This window comes from Thermobia domestica, chromosome 15 (assembly GCF_964235325.1).
Source record: "Thermobia domestica chromosome 15, izTheDome1.hap1.1, whole genome shotgun sequence".
Lineage (NCBI taxonomy): Eukaryota > Metazoa > Arthropoda > Insecta > Zygentoma > Lepismatidae > Thermobia > Thermobia domestica.
The window spans coordinates 4,075,148-4,094,794 of NC_137468.1; the positions used below are offsets into that span (position 1 = coordinate 4,075,148).

General features: G+C 36.7%; 1 protein-coding gene across 3 annotated transcripts in view; it reads left to right on the plus strand.

Moving 5' to 3' along the window:
- Window positions 1-11,798: 11,798 nt before the first annotated feature.
- Window positions 11,799-19,647, plus strand: part of LOC145672040 (uncharacterized) — a 168,935-nt gene continuing 161,086 nt past the window's right edge. For 2 of the 3 annotated variants that reach the window (XM_081741247.1, XM_081741248.1), the window contains exon 1: window positions 11,799-12,010. In XM_081741247.1, coding sequence (XP_081597373.1) covers window positions 11,951-12,010 — 60 coding nt within the window. In that variant the 5' untranslated portion in view covers window positions 11,799-11,950. Of the gene's footprint in view, window positions 12,298-19,647 lie in introns of all 3 variants that reach the window. The other variant, XM_081741249.1, reaches the window with a different exon arrangement.

The following is a 19,647-nucleotide window of genomic DNA, read 5'->3' on the forward strand; positions in this document are numbered from 1 at the left end:
GGAAACACTGATTTCAAACGACTAGCTTTTCACAAGAGAAGAATTAAACGAGTACAAGAAAAAATGGCCGATAAGTACAAGAAGCGAGGCTATATGAGACATGGACCGACAACTTGACGTGGAATCCGAACCACATGAGCTTCCGCTGGGAATCGAACATGGATCTTCCACGCCAAAGGCGCGTACACTAACCGCTTATCGACGAGGGAGCTGCTATTCGAATTCATGTCCAGGCCATTTTGATTACAGTTTATGAGGTTGGTATTGAAGCTATTATGCTTGAAACAATTTTAACAGTATATCAATCAATCTTAGTGATAAAGTCGACTTGGCATACCAGAAACTAGGATTTGTGTTACCCGAAGTAAACATGAAATTCAGAGCTCCAATTTATGTATTGCCCTTTTAGGCGCCCCACTTGCTCCGCTTGCTCCCTTTTAGTTACGGCCCTGCGACTTGTCTCTGATTATTTACGACCCGAAAGGATTGAACGAAAGGAAGGAAGAAGAAAAAAGGAAATGTAAGAAATTAGGACAAAGAACCATTACGTCACGGATTATTTGTTTTCTTTTTAGTATCTTTTTAGTACACAATCGAAATGGTGTTTAGATACATTAACCTAGTTAACAGATATGAAGCAACTACATGGTAAAGGTTTTGGGTCAATATCAAAAGTTCTTTTTTCTTTCTTTGAAAAAATCATTTATTTGTTTTTTTTAGTGGCATAAGAAATCTTGGAAATCAATTAAGTCTTCATCCCGGCGAAATTAAAATACCGCTAATTTTACAGTAATTATGGGATATCTTCAAATAGATAAAAGATAATTGAAATGTGAAACAAGAGCGCCCTAGACAATATTATTTTGCGTGAGGTACCGTTATCACAAGTCACCTAGTGGCTTTCCGTTTTCAGCTGTTTAGAAACGCGAAAATAATTGCCGATTTTCAAAATGGCTCGAAATCGAAAGCAGATAAGTGAGTCGTGATAAAGGTTTCTCATGTAAAATGATATTGTCTAGGGCGCTCTTGTTCCACATTTCAATGATCTTTTATCTATTTGAAGATATCACATAATTACTGTAAAATTAGCGGTAATTTAATTTCGCCGGGATGAAGACTCTTAACATCTATAGATTTACGTTCCTAGCTTACGCCTTTTAGAGGAAAGAAGTCAGATGATTCACACAGATTATTGATACATAAGAATTTGTGAAGGATTCTAGGAGGCACAGCTCCGCCATTTTCGGTTACTGTCAAATGGGCATCAAAGTATAAACAGGATAGTTTGACGTATGAGAGCGGTAGTCACTAAAGACAAGCGAGTAAAATGAAGTGAAACCAAATCTTTCAGTTTTTTGTCGGCTAGGCTGAAGGAGATGGAGATGATGAGATATGAATGCAATAGTGGAATGAAGAAAGTCGGAGGAAACTGGAAAACCCCGAGAAAGCACACGCACACGATGTTTGAGCACCACAAAATTCATTTGCTAGGATCGATCCAAGGACCCAACGCATGGGCGCACGAAGAAAATTTTCTGGGGGGCTCATCCCCGAGGTTGCCATATTACGTTTGTTATTTTTTTATTTGTATTACGAAAATCTTAAGGAATTTGTTTTTCGTGAGCAAAGAAGGCCCGGGTGCCCATGACCCAACACACTAGTAATAAGGCAAGCAAGAGTAGTATGTGGAAATTAGAGCGCCAAAGTCACAGAGGACAAAAATGATCCTGAGTCAACTTTCCTTATTGTACGTTTAGTAATTTTACAGAGTGCATTGTAGCACGCATTATGTGCTGTTGTTGTATTACGGCAGTTGCATAATTGTTGCCCTTAAATTACGTGATTATTTTCCTGCGTTATTAACATTAGGTACGTCGTAAGCATTAATTAGACTATCTTTTTAACCATTATTGTATTGTTTATTTAGTAAGTATTGTAATTGTTGTAGACCGTTTTTCTTGATTTTTCTGTTTTATATTGATTGTTGAATAAAATATTAAACAGTATTTCTGGATTGTCCTCAAACAATGAAGTTAAAGTTCATTGCGCACGTGTGCCACAAGTTGCCTTATGACAATCATGATTTATATGCTGTTGGAATGTGTTTGTCAACTTGGTCTCGTTTCCCCATCGGATGCCCTCTGAACTTTGTTCTACTTTCCCAAACAACCATGTATGCTGCATCAAGTGCAACGGCTGCATGCATTCCATTTGCTTCTTGGTACTCTTATAAACAAATGCACTGACCCTTCCTTCACACAATCTCTGAATTATTACAAGTAATTTGTTTACGCTTTCTTCTAATGCAAATATATTCACAATTTTTATTTCTGATCAGTAACGGATCTAGTTCGGGGCCAGGGGCTTAGACTACCTAGTTTTTTGAGTGACAAAAATAGTATTTTACCAATAGAGGTTCCCAGGACACTTCGAGACAAGACAGAAATATCACCAGCCCCCTGAGTAATACTAGTTCATCAAAATTTTACATCTCAAACATTGTATTAGTTTTATATGATTCAGGGGCGGATCCATTGGGGAGCGATCGGGGCGATCACCCCTTCCTAGAAGAGCAAGCTTTCTTATTTTATATATAGATAAAACACATCCCAGAGTTTGGAGCTCTTAAAAGTAGCCCTAAGTAGCAGTATTACAAATTCCCCCCCCCCCGAAGTCCTTCCTGGATCCGCCCCTGACATGATTCGTAGTTTAAAAAACTATAAATCGATAAAACGATTGTTTAAACAAAATGAATAATACTTATTAACGTTTAAAGATACACATGACGTTACACAATATATTTCAATAACAGTGTGACTCAAAAGTAGGTTTACAGTCCCGTATTGACCGTCTCAGGGCATTTTATATAATTTGCTTATTGTTATTCATACAAGCAATGACTTATTTTCTTTTATTATTTGTTTTTTATACTCTTTTCACTCATACTTCAAGCTTGGAACAAAACTAATTACCTTAATAAACTAAACTGTCAAACTTGATCAATGCAGGACTGTATACCTATTTTTGGACCACTCTGTATGGGTTTAGAGTAGCAGGATGGCAATCTGTGCCTATCTGGAATCAGACCCGTATTTATATATCATGCGCCCCTGTGCTCTAAATAATTTGCCCCCCTCCCCGAAAACGACTAAATTCATACAGTTGAATTCATAGTTTTTAGGGTCGCTGAGATGAATAGTGACAGTTTTAATCCAATTCAACTTTAAGGTCATTCTCCACTTCCCACGAAGTGGGCGAGGTTTTAGAAGTAATCGAAAACGACAGATATTAGTGTTGAATTTATAGTTTTCGAGGTTGCTGAGGTTAACGGTATCAGTTTTCATGATGTTCAAGTTTATCATCACTCCGTGGGGTGGGAGAGATGACTTTTTAAAAATAATCAGATAAGCTAGCTAGTTCGTAGCTACTGTAATTAGAGCGAATTAAACACATTAACATGATTTCTCGTGCTTTCGCGGGACTCCGCGGGTTGCTAGTTTAAAATATTACCTTGTTTTCAATCTTTTTAAAAAATCCAAAACTTTGCCGCCCCCTAAATTCTGCCGCCCTGTGCTCGAACGCAGAATACCACTTACCTAAATACGGGCCTAACTGGAATGCCTATAGTGGGTCATCTTCACTCACGCCTTTCTTTGGTTCATTTAGTCCTTACATCGTGATTGTTCGTGTTTAAAAGACTTGGTTAGTGATACTACTCCCTACTACTACTACTACCACTACTACTAATAATAATGATATGGAAACTACCACGTTTCTAAATACAAAGTGATCTTGTTTTAAAGTTAGCATAGGAACACTCATTTACTGATTTAGTTATTTACTTTTCAATGTTTTGTACGCTCAAATTACTTAGCTATTGAGATCTTTTCTTTTATGAAAGTAAATCAAATAATATTTCGCTTTGTCTTTGTACATTAAAAATATTTTCAAACTAGCACATTTCTTTTCTAATGAAGATATTTTGTTTCAAGAGGAAAAAATATATATTTTATGTCAGCAGGGGTGCAACCGCGAAGGGGTTTCACTTGGTTCGGACCCCTCCTCTAAAACCTCCTAACTCAACACGCATTTGTACCGTTTCTCAATAAAACTATACCTGTTTAACAGGGAAATGATTGATTTGACATGAAAATTAGACCTTACACTTCATCTACATTCTTTCTCTTACAAAAACAGTGTAGTTTTATAACTTTTTTTCTGAAAATATAGGCGGAAGTATTTTACAAATGTTTGTCGTCTTTTCAGGTGCAGAGTAATACACTAGACTCTCGTTAATTCGACACTCAGTAGTCCGGCCTCTTAGTAATCCGGCACTCAGTAGTCTGGCCTCTCAGTAATCCGGCACTCAGTAGTCCGGCCTCTCAGTAATCCGGCACTCAGTAGTTCGGCATCTCAGTAATCCGGCACTCAGTAGTCCAGCCTCTCAGTAATCCGGCGCACATCCAACCAAAAATACGTGCACAATGAATTATCGTGCGCGTGCACAACAATGCTTAGTTAAACAATGGTTTATATACTGTACGTATTCGAAATTGTGGCATTCTTTACAGTTCGGTAGCGTGATAACGCATGCCACCGTCACGTATCATCATTGAGATAGTTAAAAATTAGGGACATGTTTCATAGTGAGTGATACTACCCAAGGACTAAGTTTTGTTTGAAAATAAATGTATATTTGGATTTAATAAAGTATATCCTCTATGTTTTAAAATTATATCCTTCGATTTAATAAAGCACAGTACAATATTCCCTATGTTTTAAAAATAAATAAAGAAAAAGAAAGAAAATAAATCAATCAAATAAATGTCAGGCACTCAATAATGCGGCACTTCCGATAATCCGGCACCCATATGTGCCAGGAATGGCTGCATTAGCGAGAGTCTAGTGTACTCGTTCAACACTACATAGGCGGAGTGGCTTGTAGCATTGGTTCCCCTCCCAACAAAAATTTCTGGGTACGCGCCTGTTTTATGTCTATATCACTTACATATTACCATTATCTGTCCACAATACTGAAGCACGCTGTTTTTCTTTTTTCATTCACATAATAGACATTGCACTGAACAGTTTTCGAAGATAAATATTTTATATGAATTGCAAAATAGTAACAATTTGTCGCTACCCTTTGCTATAAACTAGTAGTGTTTTCTTTTCAACTAAAGCTTACTTTTAGGTTTAACTGGATTTTCTGAAGTGTTATCGTTTGTTTATAATTTCATGTGGTGGGGTCATTCAGGGAAGACCGAAACTTGGGGAATACCGACACTTGTAAGCTTACAACACTGTCAATTCTACCTGGAAGTGAGGACGTTGGCGTAATCACTAAGTGAAACTGTGTGGTGTATAGAATGTTGACCCCTATATCTGTAAAAAATTAAAAATAAGTAGAATAATTTGACGAGAAAGTTCTAACTTTTTGAGGTAAGCTGTGAAAGACATCTGAGAATTCAAGGGTCGTGTAAAATTTGAGTATGTTTTATTAAGCTCTTATTTGGAAGAAAAATTGTATTGTTCAGTACTCATGGTGGAGAGCATACTGCTAACAGTTATGTAATCACAGGTAATTGGTTCATCAGTGTGCAGTGTTTCTAATTTGCATAAAATATAGTTAAGTGCAATTCGACACACATTTGGGGCACGTTTGACAGATGCTTTTTTTCCCCTTCATTGTGATTTTTAATAACGTATATATCAAAAATACTACATTAGTATTAACATATGCATATTAGAATGTCTATATCCTTTTTCCATTGCATCTCGGTTTGAGATTACACACGGAAAAAGCATGAGATGCTCCTGGAATTTGAACAAAATGTCGGTAACCATAGAGGCCGTAAATAAAGAAATGCTACTTGCTACTGCTGCAAGAGCTTTTGAAGTCCCTCGGCTATATTGCGTGACTGGTTATTGAAATTTAGCTGCAAGGAACATTTTGGTGAACATACAACAGCTGAAGAACACGAGCAGACACTAGAAGAAAAGTTAATTATATTAGAATCGTTTGCGATCCTATTGGGCAGAGTGGGCAGAGTAGGGGTGGCGAAACTGTGACGTAAGCTTCAAGAGTTTGTTGTAAGGGCACATCCTCTATTTTATAAGATCCTTGATTTTAAAAGATTAAAAAAAATATTATATATATCCTTTTCTTCTCTTCTAATATGTTGGATTATAATCCTAACATCATAAATATATTTACAACAGTCGAAAAAGAACATAATTATATTGTACTATATTACAATAATGAAATTTATATAGATATTCACAATTTTAAGGAAAGAGAAATAATAATAGGTATAATTTTAAATGTTAAAATCATCAAACTCTTTCCTAATATAGATTCATGTCCTTTCTGGATATAAAGCATCTTTGGAAAATAAACAAATAATATTCCAAATTCATTTTTTCCCCTCTTCACCGAATTAACTATTTTAGGAGATAATAAAGACATTATTCATTGAAGTGCTAAAATGTCTGTAACGGAGCGAGGCCAAAATTTGGTCTGTTACATGCCTGCTAAATCCAGTATATTATAAACAGACTAACTGGTCGTTGTCTTGTTTCTGCTCAAGTAGAATACTTACATATATTTTCTTGTTTCTTATATATTTCCATAAGTCGTAAAATTAGTGACGAAGAGGTTAATATGTAGATTAATTGTCATATTTTCCTGGGTGGGGTAAGCATTCAGATATATTTAGTCTCTGCATCTCCCAATATCCAATGGAGGATCTAGCCGGGGCCGGGGGACTTAAGAGCCCCAGTTTTTTTTTTTAAGTGACAAACATAATATATTATTTAGGCTATATATTTTTGAAAGTTTTTTTTTAGTAAACTCATGATATACCTATCATAGTCTGGGTTCTCACTGCCGCCCCCAGTTTTCACCTAGATCCGCCACTGCCAGTATCTGCTGTATTTTGTTGGATACAGTAATTCATCACATGAAGAGTAATCTTTGATGTGAGGCGCCTAGTATTAAAAACCGCCACACTTTTTCTTGATTTAACGAAATTGAGTTATATATCGTTTGTTGTATGTTTGATCTAAAGGAATTCCATGGAAACAGAAGCTACATACTAAAAAAAAAAAAAAATCACTAAAAAAAACTAGTTCAAATATTAGTGAGTTATCCAGTAGTATCCCGTGTGCAATTTAATGGTTGAGTATTGTGCATGGTATCATTTTGTTCCTTATATGGTAAGGAATGAGAAAAGTGATGATGGGCATGCCAGACCCGCGACTGGGAGGGGGAGAGGCTTCGCTTAACTCCCTTATAACTTCGCTCCTAATCATTCGATTTTAATTTTGGGGCCGCGGTGGCTCAGTGTTCAATTCTGGTGCTTGTTCCGAGTTCTGGAGCATTTATACGCTCTGTATACTTAAGAATCCCAAAGATAACATCCCTGAAAGAATTGCGGTGGTGGTTTTTCACTAAATAGCAAGCCGATGGATCATGCATGCCTCAAACACAAGATACTCTGCGTTTGGCCATAAAATGAGCACAGTTTCAAGCCCTAATATAGCGTAAAGGACATATTGCGAATCCTAAACTACGTACAGTGACTGACTGGGGTTAGACTGTTAATGTGAAAGGGCAATACGAGCCAATAATGTGTGATATTCCTTTTGGACCTAAAGAGCTTCTCTCAGCGTAACTTGAATCACGGTTATGAGATGGGCACCTCGAAGCGGACTACACAGATAGGGAATCTCTTACTAGGATAATGCGAAGGAAATAATCTCTCGTGAAACAAGAAGGAACATTGCACTATCAAACTCCCTTTGTTATGTGACTTCTATTCTTTTATGGACCAGTCCTTTCGTCTTTGGACCTGCTGCCGATCGGTTGAAAAGCATAAAATCCAAGGATGTTATAAAATAGAGGATCTGCTGATATTTATCTTTATCCTATTAAATTAATGAAGCCAAAAAACAACCGAGTATCGGGGAGTCTGATTGGCTATTCTCGTTTTTGCCATCGTCTGATTGGCTACTTTTGTTTCCGCCATGATTGTTGGCTCAAAATATTGCAATCTTATTGGGCGGAGTGGGCAGAGTAGGTGTGGTGAAACTGTGATGTATAGCTTCAAGATTTTGTTTTAAGGGCAGATCCTCTATTTATACGATCCTTGGTAAAATCCCTGTGACGTGAAGGAATGGAAATCAGGAAGTGTTTGTGTTTTTCTTTTGTCCCCTTTTTAACCATTTCTTGTTTTTTCTTAGTGCGTTCTGAATGTGGTCTCATAGTGTAGTGTGATGTATATTAAAATATTACGAAGAATTAATGTTATGAAGATTGAAGTAAGAAGGACAAGTTCGTATTCTGGAAGTATCCCAGTGACTAACATGTGGATTCACACCAGAAGAAGGGTATCCTTTATTTCTCAGTAAATGAATATAATAAAAAATACGTGACTGGAATACGTGACTGAGATACTGTTATTCTATGATAACAGGGTCGGATCCAGGACCGAATTCGGGGGGCAAGGGGTTGTAATACTGCTACTTACAGTTACTTTTAAGAGCTCCAAACTCTGGGATTCGCTTTATTTATATATAAAATAAGAAAGTTTCCTCTTCTGGGACCGCCCCTGTTATGATAATTAGAACATATTTCTAAAATACTTATGAACATCTACAGAATTAATATAGATCACATAGTATAATAAATTGTAGGAACAGGTGTGATGATAATTTTTTTTAAAAAAATATATTAATTGCTTCTCTTGAGTGAAATATTAGATTTTGTATACTGTTCTTTTCCTTACGTTTTATATAACAACGAGCTTGAAAATTAAAATGTATTCATATTTCATGCTCCTTTAATAAATTTAGCTATTTGGCATAAATAAATAATACAAAAATGATTATTTTGTTCAATGAAATATTTTTTTTCTTAGGAACCCCCCCCTTTTTTTTTTAAAAAATAACCAAAACGGCTACATTTACGTAAAAGGTGCTAATAACATAATGTGTAGAACGTACTTACACTTTCTTTTATTTAAAAAAAGAAAATTAAAATCGAATGATTAGGAACGAAGTTATAAGGGGTTAAGCGAACGATGACTCATCATTTTCCCCACCCCTCCCCTCTCCCAGTCGAAGGTTTGACATGTCCATAATCACTTTTCTTATTCCCTATCTTATAAGGAACAAAATGATACCACCCACAATACTCTACCATTAATAGGAGAAAGCTCAGGGATTGCCTCAGAGCCACCCTGGTCCACTTTTAATTAGTGTCTTCCGCTCTAGAATTCTCCTATCTCTTTGGAATATGCCCACTGATTGAGTTGTTCATACGTTTTCTTATTTTACTTCAGAAAAAATAGGGTTATTTTTTATATTGACGTAAAGTCCCAAGAGGTGCCTCAGAGGCACTCTGGTCAATCTTTAATGCCATTATTCTTAATAGATATTTCGTCCCTTGTCCTGCGCTCTAGAATTCTTCTATCTCTTTGAAATAAACCCTCTGATTGCGTTTCTAAGCATTTTTTTTTACTTTACCTAAGAAAAAGTAGCATTATTTTTTTTATACTAACGTAAAGGCCCAAGGGGTGCCTCTGAGGCTCCTATTGAAGTATGCACTTTTCTAATTATTTGATACCGTTCATTTTTTATTACCATTGACAAATGATTTCATAGCAAAGTAGTGACTAGCCTTTCCTATTAATGACGGAAAATACAAATGGTCGCGGTGAGTTGAGGGAGCTTGTATATGCAGCAAGGAACCTCAGAGGCACCCCCTGGACCTTTTAAGCCTAAAATTAGCATGGGCTTTCTCGGGTTGAATTGCACACGGGATGAAAAAAGTGACCACTAGAAAACTGACTATATGGGACTTTATATGCGTGTATATGGAGCTTCACTGCACGTTTTGCGAGATTACTCGACACTAAGCGAAACGGATGTGGCAGATTTTAGTACTAGGCACTTGATCTGCAGTATTTCATTTTAACTCTATTTGGTTTCATACTTGTAACATGTCATTTGCAAACATGAAATACAGTTTTTCTAAGTTGTAAAATATTCCCCAACAATGGAATTTAATATTCTACACAATCCTCTTTCATATGCACTCACTGGTTTTAACAATAAAATTATTCCGCCTTATGCAGAGTCGTTTTGACGTACGATTAGAGCCATACTAAAAGCCTGACCATGCAGGAAATATACGTTAGTCGAACTCTTTAATGTGGCACTATCAAAAAGACTCTGCATAAGGCCCATCATTTTTTATGACAGACTATTCTTAATGAGTGTTCACATCATTAACATATACGTACACAAACATGTTTATGAATGCGTAGTAGTCCTGACAGCATATACTTTTTTCACGTGCTATCCTAGCCAACGGTTTAAAATTGGTCACAAGGAAGCGAGTGAGGTTAGATTTACATCTAAGATGCACCAAACGAGTATGACGTATTATCATGCGGTCAAAGGTGGAATAAAACGAGCCCTGCGCAGCTGCTAACCCCCTACACTCGCTCAGCTATGTTTCGTAATGTAAGTGAATCACTCTTTTGTAAAGAATAAAGTTTATGTGTGTAAAATCTTTCACTTCCTGGTGCCTCATGCCAAAAAAACGCCTGTGTCCAGCTGGGTTGCAACTACCCCTACAACCCCCCACTTCACAAGGGCCTCATTTCTTACTCTTCTATTGCTTTACTACCATAGTTTATAAGGGCTATCAGAAATATCTTGGTAAATGGTGGAAAAATTTACAATTTATGCACAAGCAGGCCCGTAACCAGACGCAGAAATTTGGGGGAAGGCTATGAATAAGATAGGGGGCCAAGTCATTCAAAATTCTCTTACGAATATCTAAATTGTGATTTTTGTATTAATAATAGCATTTTGTATTGAGGTCTGGAGGGGCCATGAAAAGTTTAGGGGGCTGGGCCCCCTTCTAGTTGCGGGCCTGTGTACAAGGGCAAATGAGTAGATATTATTTTAATGAAATCTTATTTTCATGAAAAAAGTGTTATGAAAAGTTAAAAATTCCTTGGGCCGGTTTTGAACCCATGAGAAAAACTATTTTTATTACTAGCTCGCTTGTTAGCATGCTCGGTTACAAGCACCAACAGCATTTGGTGTTTGATTTGAGCTATATGTAAGCTACGTGGCGAGAAACGGATAACTCCAACCAATCAGAACAGTGTATTTAGCTCCTATGCCTAGGATCGAGCGTGATTAAAATATCAGGTATTTTAAAAATGGCACCTGCGGGCCACAGAGCACTATTCTACAGGCCAAAATAAAGCGTAAATGTTATATGATGTTATGCTCTTCGAAGCTTCTTCCTTCAGCCGCTAGGGGGAATCAAACTTTCACAATGTGGCAACGTCGCAGATTAACTTCGAACCATTAGCATTACTCTACGAATACAACAAGCAGTTGAATCGATTTACGCTAACAAGTGATGTTAGTGTCAATCAATATCGACTTTAGATGCTATATAGAAAGAATCGATATAACTATTTGATAGATATATAGATCTAATCAATGTGTCTTTATTTGCGACGTTGCCACTCAGTGCAAGTTATGACTCCAGACGAGGACTGGAAAGATATACAAATATATACTATATATATATATATATATATATATATATATATATATATATATATATATATATATATATATATATATATATATTTCTTTTGCTTTATTTTGACTCGTAGAATAATGGTATGTGAAACGTGGTCGCCATTTTTAGAAAACACCCGATATATACGTCCTGACCCCATCATAGTGCGTTAATCAACTGGAAATCCTCAATTCAACAGGAATTCTCGTTTGAGGATCAGAGAAGAAATCGTGGAGCAAAATGCTGTACGTGAAGAAGAGAAAAAGTGGAAGATCTCATTTCATCAAGAATGAACAGTAACTATAATTTTATATTCACATAACCAAACAGTAAAATATGTGCTGCCCTAGAAGATTTTTCATTTGCATTGCTCTGACATCCGTGTTTTTTGTATTGGTATGTTACGTGCAATTTTAAGGTGTTTCCAGATACAGAGTTTGCAGATTGCAATTTGTTAACCTGTAATAGGTTGTTGAGTGAGTAGCATTAGAGATTGAAATACGATTAGTAAAAATAAAGATATCTTAGTCAACAAAGGTGCCTATCTCCCCAAGTTCTTCGGCACAACCCTCCAAATTTACCATCCTGCTCTGGCCCGCAACGAACATGACTTTTGGCGGGTTAAGTTTAGAGTTACCCCTCCGCTTTTTATAAAAATCAGGAAAATTTACAGGAGAAATGAGGTAAGAAATGATAATTTGAAGTTTTTATTTGATGTTTAGGAATGTAAGCTCGGCAGGAGAGTTATGTTTAATGCGAGAAAAGATATGTGAAAATTAGTATACTATTTGCCGGATGCGGAAGCATTCGCGGAAGGTTTCAGCAGCATGGTAGTTGTAAAATATGGCGAATATGGCGAACAGGTGTAACGGATGCGCAAAAATAATGAAGAAAAACTTTTAAATTTTTGTGAAGCCCACGGAGTACTGAAGTTATGTGAAATGTAACAATTTTTAATACTTTAAGCATTGTTTTTTGTATGTTGCAAAGTCCAAGGGCACCTTCAGACTGGAGGGGCAACTCTAAACTTAAGCCTAAACTAACGTAAGCTAACCTGAACTAACCTAAGCTAACCTAATATTAGTAAAAATAAGCGAAATTCTATCATTTTTTGGAAAATTATGCAGGACCCTTACTAACATAATATAAACTCAGCTAAGCTAAGCTAAACTAACCTAAGCTAACCTAATGGAAACAGAAATTACCAAATCGTTTTTTTAAAGAAAAAAATAGCTGGTTCCATTCTGCTAAACATAGGTCTTAGTTTATATTAGGTTAGGTTAGATTTGGTTACGTTATGTTACGTCTAAGTACTTGCATCACTCATTTCTCCTGTAAATTTTGTTTTTTACGTGCTTCTGGACCCCTTGTACTAAACATACCACGAAACATGTTACGATTTGGTAATTTCTGTTTCCATTAGGTTAGTTTAGGTTAGGTTAGCTTAGATTAGTTTAGTTTAGCTTAGCTTAGTTTATATTATGTTAGTATAGGAGTCCAGCATAATTTTCCAAAAAATAAAGGAATTTCCCTTATTTCTACTAATATTAGGTAAGCTTAGGTTAGTTCAGGTTAGGTTGGGTTAGATTTGGTTACGTCTGAGTCAATCCATACGAAGTGGTCCAGAGGTGGTTGCTTGACCATCTCCGAAAATTGTAAAAATTTGAGTGTGATGAACCTTGTGTATAAGAAGGTCAATAACGTTCTTCACGTTTTCGTATGTACACTCATGTCCAAAATGATTGTCGCATATCTATATCTGTCTTCTTGTAAGAATATAATTTGATGATGATTTTGCAGGGTACTTTTAATACTGATACTATGTGTATAATCGGGAAATGTATATTTGTGGTAAATTTCACAGAAAAATAATTATAAATACGAAAACTAGAATGAGTAAAACAATATGTTGCTAAATGGACAAGAAAGTTTTATTTTCGTTTTATTGTGTTTATTTACTGCTCTTTTGACATGAAATTTCCTACATATCTGTCTTTGCCGATTATACACATACTAACATTATAAGAAATACCGGGTGAATTAGTTATCAAATTATATTTCTACAACATATTTATAGGCATGCGACAATAATTTTGGGCATGAGTGTACAAGTGTTCCTGAATGGCGGCCATCTTTATTATCGGTGGAGTGCCAATTTTTGCCGTAGCAAGCGTTTACGAAAATTACAGCTGCTCAGGACGTACGAATCAGACGAACGCCAAACAAAAACCAATGTTTAGAGGAGAGACTGAGGTACACGGAGAATTTAAACTTTATATGCAGGTTTTAATAAATATGCAGGGTTGCAAATTAATAAATGAAATCACCAGAAAAACTACAGAAAATTACACTTTTAAGGGGACTGTATTTTGGAATGACACGAAGTGAAGGGTTCATAAGTTTTGTTCTGAATACTATTGCACGTAAAGAGTCTGCAGAAATATCCACGGCTATGATACTACTGGCACCGTAGATTTATAGGGGTCCAAGTTTGAAGTTTGTGATTTTGATGCCATTTTTGGGGTGTAATATCACAGGAGGGCAAAGTGTGAAAATTGCTGCTTATGTCACAAAGTAATCCTGTACGTGAATAAACTATTGAAAAAAAATCATGACCGATATTACACGGAGAAAAAAAAAAGTGAGGACATAGCAAAAACGCGTAGAAAGCACATGAGTGACTAAAGCACGTAAGAATACATTAAAAACTAAAAATATTTACTTTTGGCAGTTTTCCTGTGGGTTACTCCCGGAAGTCTACAATCATGCCAAATTTCATCATTCTAATCCTGCCGGAAGTGCCTAAACATTTTGGGGTGTAGAAGATGTCACCTATAAATAACATTGGGAAGACCTCTCTAGGGTTGAACTTTTTTCATTTTTGGTGATTTACTTAAGTAACGCTAACGGAAACATACAAGCATATCCATTTTCAAGTTTGTATTCCAATTGTAAGTACTTAAAATATGATACAGTGAAACGTCTGAATAACGGACACCAATGGGACATGAAATTTTGTCCGTTATTGAGAGGTGTCCGTTACAGAAGGGTTACAGAAATTTAATTTCTCACAACGGTAATTGTGTGCTGTAATATGGAGTAAATACATCGTGTGTGAGCGTGAGTACGTAAAATTCAATATGAAAATATTCTATTTAGTACGTATTTGAATTACTGGGAGAGATGAAGGAGAAATTCATTTCTGTTAAATAATATTATTGCTGGGGGTATGTGTTAATATATTCTTATACTGAACTGCAAAAAGTTCATGTGTGTATGTTAATTTTCTTAAGTACATGTCATCACCCTGTAAGCGCTCTTCATTTATTTAAAATTCTCAGAACCTTCTCAAAAGATGTATTAGGAGCCAAATAATAGGTTAAACTCTTTTGTTTACCGAAAAAGGCGTACTTTTTCCCTCTACAAGTGTAATAAAACTCATTAGCAAGTGTCCTCTGAGAATAATCAGTACGGTTGCGGAAGAAACATGTGTGTAGGTGAGTGTGTGTTTGAGTGTGTGTGTGTGTGTGTGCGCGCGTTTGTGTAGTGGCGCGGTATTTTCGTTGGCGGAATGGATGAAAAGGAATATGGAAGTGCGTATATTTATTGACCCAGCCCCAATCACAAAGAATATCCTCTTAGAGAAAGTTGAAAAGAAAGTCGGGAAAACTCCAATCCAGACTTGTTCCAGTATCATAAGTAAAAGAAAAAATGTTGCTTTTCCAAAAATGTAAGAGAGGAAACATTGCTCGTTGAAAATGTTATTTTAAAACAACATTTGTTTTGTTATCTATGAAATTGTCGGGAAAGATGCAAGGCCCAGAGGCAAAAGGGCTAAATTTGTTGGGGAAGGGAAGATAGTTCGCATAGAATTCTTGGCCATACGACTGACCCTGCATGAAGGTATTGAAGAGTTTTTAGGATTTCAACCAGAAAGCAATTCTTAGGGGGCAGAAAAAAAGAATAATTTCAAGTTCAGCTTGAAGCTGTTCTGTTTGATAGTTCATCAGGTCTATACTCGTGATGGATACGCTTGTGAGGAATAATATATCGCAGAACCGAGAATAATTTCTTTCCGTTATGAAGAGGTTATTGAAATGTCTATGGGGAAAAAAGACTGTTCACGTCCGTATCTGAGAGTGTCCGTAAAAGGGAGGGTTTTGTTTCATAAGGGAACATATATTTTTGCCCGGACAAAAAATGTCTCCGTATTATAGAGGTGTCCGTTAAGGTAGGTTTCACTGTATTATAAGTTCAAAAAAGTTCAAATTTAAGTAACATAGAGAATTTCTTTATCCACCTTAAACTTCCTAAAAATTAAAAATATTCACTTTTGGCAATTTTCCTATTGGTTAGTACTTGAAAGCTACAGTTATGCTAAATTTCAACTTTCCCGTCAACCGGAAGTACCCCTTTATTTTATGTCACTTCCTGTAGTTTTATATATAGTTAGGATCAGCGGCGTAGCACACTTTTGCGGGCCCCCCGCAAAGTATAGAGAAGGGGCCCCACTTGTCAAGCCGACACAAGTAAGGTGGAAGTTCTACTTCTTTAAAACTTTATTAATCGCAAGACTTCGGGGCCCCTATACATCGGGGCCCCCCCGCACTGCGGGGGTTGCGGGGGCAGCTGCTACGCCACTGGTTAGGATATATGTACCCGTAACCTTTTGAACATATTAACTTCCGTAACTTGGATTGGATTTCAATGTCACTTTGTTGATACATTAAGTGCCTTAATACCGCGTCCCAGTTCGACGATGGGTTTGGTGGGTGCAAAGGAGAGCTAACCTAACAATGATCATCAGGGCCGGATTTAGCATTTTGGCGCCCCTAGGCCCAGTAATTTTTTCCGCCCCCTAGTCTGGTTAAAGTTACTTTCTTAAAAACCTTCATTAAAAATTATATCAGGCCTATATATTAATTGCTTAAACACCACTCCACGATGCAATTTTATCTTTAACTTTACCAATAATTATTTGTTCCAATGAACTTCAAAATCAGAATGCTTTATTAGCCTGATTTTTTAAAAATCAATTCAAAAATTATGTTAAGTTGTGGCTATTTATTTTTATTTGTAGATTTTTTAAAATTTTTTTCTCTTGGCCCTGCGCCCCTGGGAGCTTGCGCCCATAGGCCCGGGCCTACCGGGCCTATTGGGAAATCCGGCCCTGATGATCATGGAGCTAGAAAGATGAAACAAGCGCCACTCACAAGATTTGGCACAACTGAACACAAACCAAAACGGGCATAATTGCTGCATAGTTTTTGAGATCTAGCACGAAACATAATCCCAACATTAAAATTTTTTCGGACTACGACCATCGTCACACAAGTGATTTCTTCGCGTTTTTACCATGTCCTCACGTTTTTACCCATGTAATATCGGTCATTATTTTTTGCAATAGGCTATTCACATACAGAATTATTTTGTGACATAAGCAGCAATTTTTTTTAGCACTTTGCCCTTCTGTGATATTACGCCCCTAAAATGGCATCAAAATCACAAACTTCAAACTTGGACCCCTATAAATCTACGGTGCCAGTAGTATCATAGCCGTGGATATTTTTGCAGACTCTTTACGTGCAATAGTATTCAGCACAAAACTTATGAACTCCCCACTTTGTGCCATTCCAAAATACAGTCCCATCAAAAGTATAATTTTCTGCAGTTTTTCTGGTGATTTCATGTATTGATTTGCAACCCTGCATATTTATTTAGACGCAAAAGTTTAAATTCTCCGTGTACCTCAGTCTCTCCTCTAAACATTCGTTTTTGTTTGGTATTCGTCTGACTCGTATGTCCTGAGCAACTGTAATTTTCGTAAACGCTTGCAAATGCAAAAATTGGCACTCCACCGACAACAAAGATGGCCGTTATTTAGGAACACTTGCACATACGGAAACGTGAATGATATTATTGACCTTCTCATACACACGGTTCGTCACACTCAAATTTTTATAATTTTCGGAGATGGTCGAGCAACCATTTTTACCATTTTTGGACCACTTCAGATGGATTGACCCGTCTAAGTACTTCCATTATGCATTTCTCCTGTAAATTTTGTGTTTTTACGTGGGCCCCTTGTGCTAAACATACTAAACAGGACAAAAATTACTTTCGATAAATCAATAAGAAACATCAGGGAATACCACAAATTTGTATCAGAGCTTCAGATCTCTTTCACTTTACACTCTCGACTGCTTTTGAACTTATAATTATCAAACCAAACAAGTGAAAGTTTCAGTCGGGAATTGAAATTGGTTCCGTGGGATAATGAGCCTAGTGGCCATCGCAGTAGCTAGAACCATACTCTACAATTTATCTATGTTTGTTGTTACCCGTTTTGGGTGCTATTATAATTTCGGCTCACCACATTTTGAAAATTAACAGGTAAAATTGAATATTTTCCATAAAAAGGCATATTTGTATCCATGGGCGTCCGCACGGGGATCGAACGAGTCGACCGACACCCCTGGAATCTAGTGAGTACAGGCTAATATCTCTAAAATAAGAAGTAATTGTTTCAAATAAAAATGCATGTTCTTTTTTTAAAGAAAGAAGGATGTTTATAAAAGTGGAGCTTCATATTGTTTAAATACATAAAACATCTTATCTACACATTTCCACTTGTGTGCTATATATATATATATATATATATATATATATATATATATATATATGTCGACCTGATGCACAGATGTAAAATACTTATTATGACAACAACTTGAAATTGTTTTCTTGGCACTCAAGAACAGATTACTTTGACCTGTTAGACCTGTTGGTGGGTCTTCCAAGTCAAATGTCAGGAAAACCAGGTAGCATTACTCCGTCTTCCCAAGTGACCAAAACTTCTTCGAAGAAAGAGGAGGAGACACACTCATCGTTAAAAATATGCATTGCTCTCTCTCTCTCTCTCTCTCTCTCAATCTCTGCATTGCTTATATGAAATCCCTACAAACACGTTAGTTGGGTTGGGTCAAGTGCATAATTGAAAATAAATATTTGAATTCAGCGGGTGGTTTCCTCTATAAATCGAACAAAGGCGTTGTTTGTGTCTTTCCAGGAGGGCAAGGACATGCACGCAAAACGGAACATCTTTAAAAATAAAGGGAGGATATGAGTTCGCCGGCTTGGGGCTGGCTCGCTCTTTTTTCTTTGTTGTAACAAGGAAAGAGACGATATTTATTGCTTCCCTCTCTCTTCCCAATACCCGTATTCAAAAGCAAGACCCATAAAGCTATGACCTGCTACTTGTCAAGAATAATGAGTACTCGCTAATGCATATTTCAAGATTGGGTAAATCACCTGCCTACCAAACTTCCTTTGTATGGAATATTATTTTCGACTGATAAAGAAGGGATGCTAATAAAGTACACCATCTCTTGCCGGTTAGGTATTATAAATTTCTATTTGTGGTAGCTAGTCAATGTTTCAAGTAAAAGAGGTCAAGTTAGTTCAGTTGAATTCTTAACTCTGTGGAAACTGCTTATTGATATCTGTTTCCAATTTTAATTTGTGCGTGTAATTAAACTAGTAGTAGCCTTTTTCTCTGCTCCGACAATGGACAGAAAAAGGAAAAAACAAACAAAGATTGATATATTCTTAAAAGAAACCACCTTTTCTAAAGATACTTCTTCTGCAGTAAAAGAGGAGTTAAGTGATAGTGGAGAAGTGGGGTTATCAAATGACAGCAAAGTGAGTCCTGTCCCAAATTTGATTCCACATTTTCTGACAGTGTTTTAAGTGACGTGATTAGCTATGATCCCAAATATATTGGGAAATATGTTGATTTAAATTCCCAGGCATGTTTGTCGAACACTGACAGGTATGATCTTCTAGTATCTCCATGGCAGCATAGCTAAACGTATAATTTTAAACAAGATGTTGTGACTGGAAAGCGTCCTTTTCTATACAAATGGTTTAGTCAGTTTCCTTGGCTTTCATACTCCAGAAAGCTACAGGGAGGGCAGGGTCGCAACTAGGGGGGGGCAGAGGGGGCACGTGCTCCGGGCGCATGGTTGGAGGGGGCG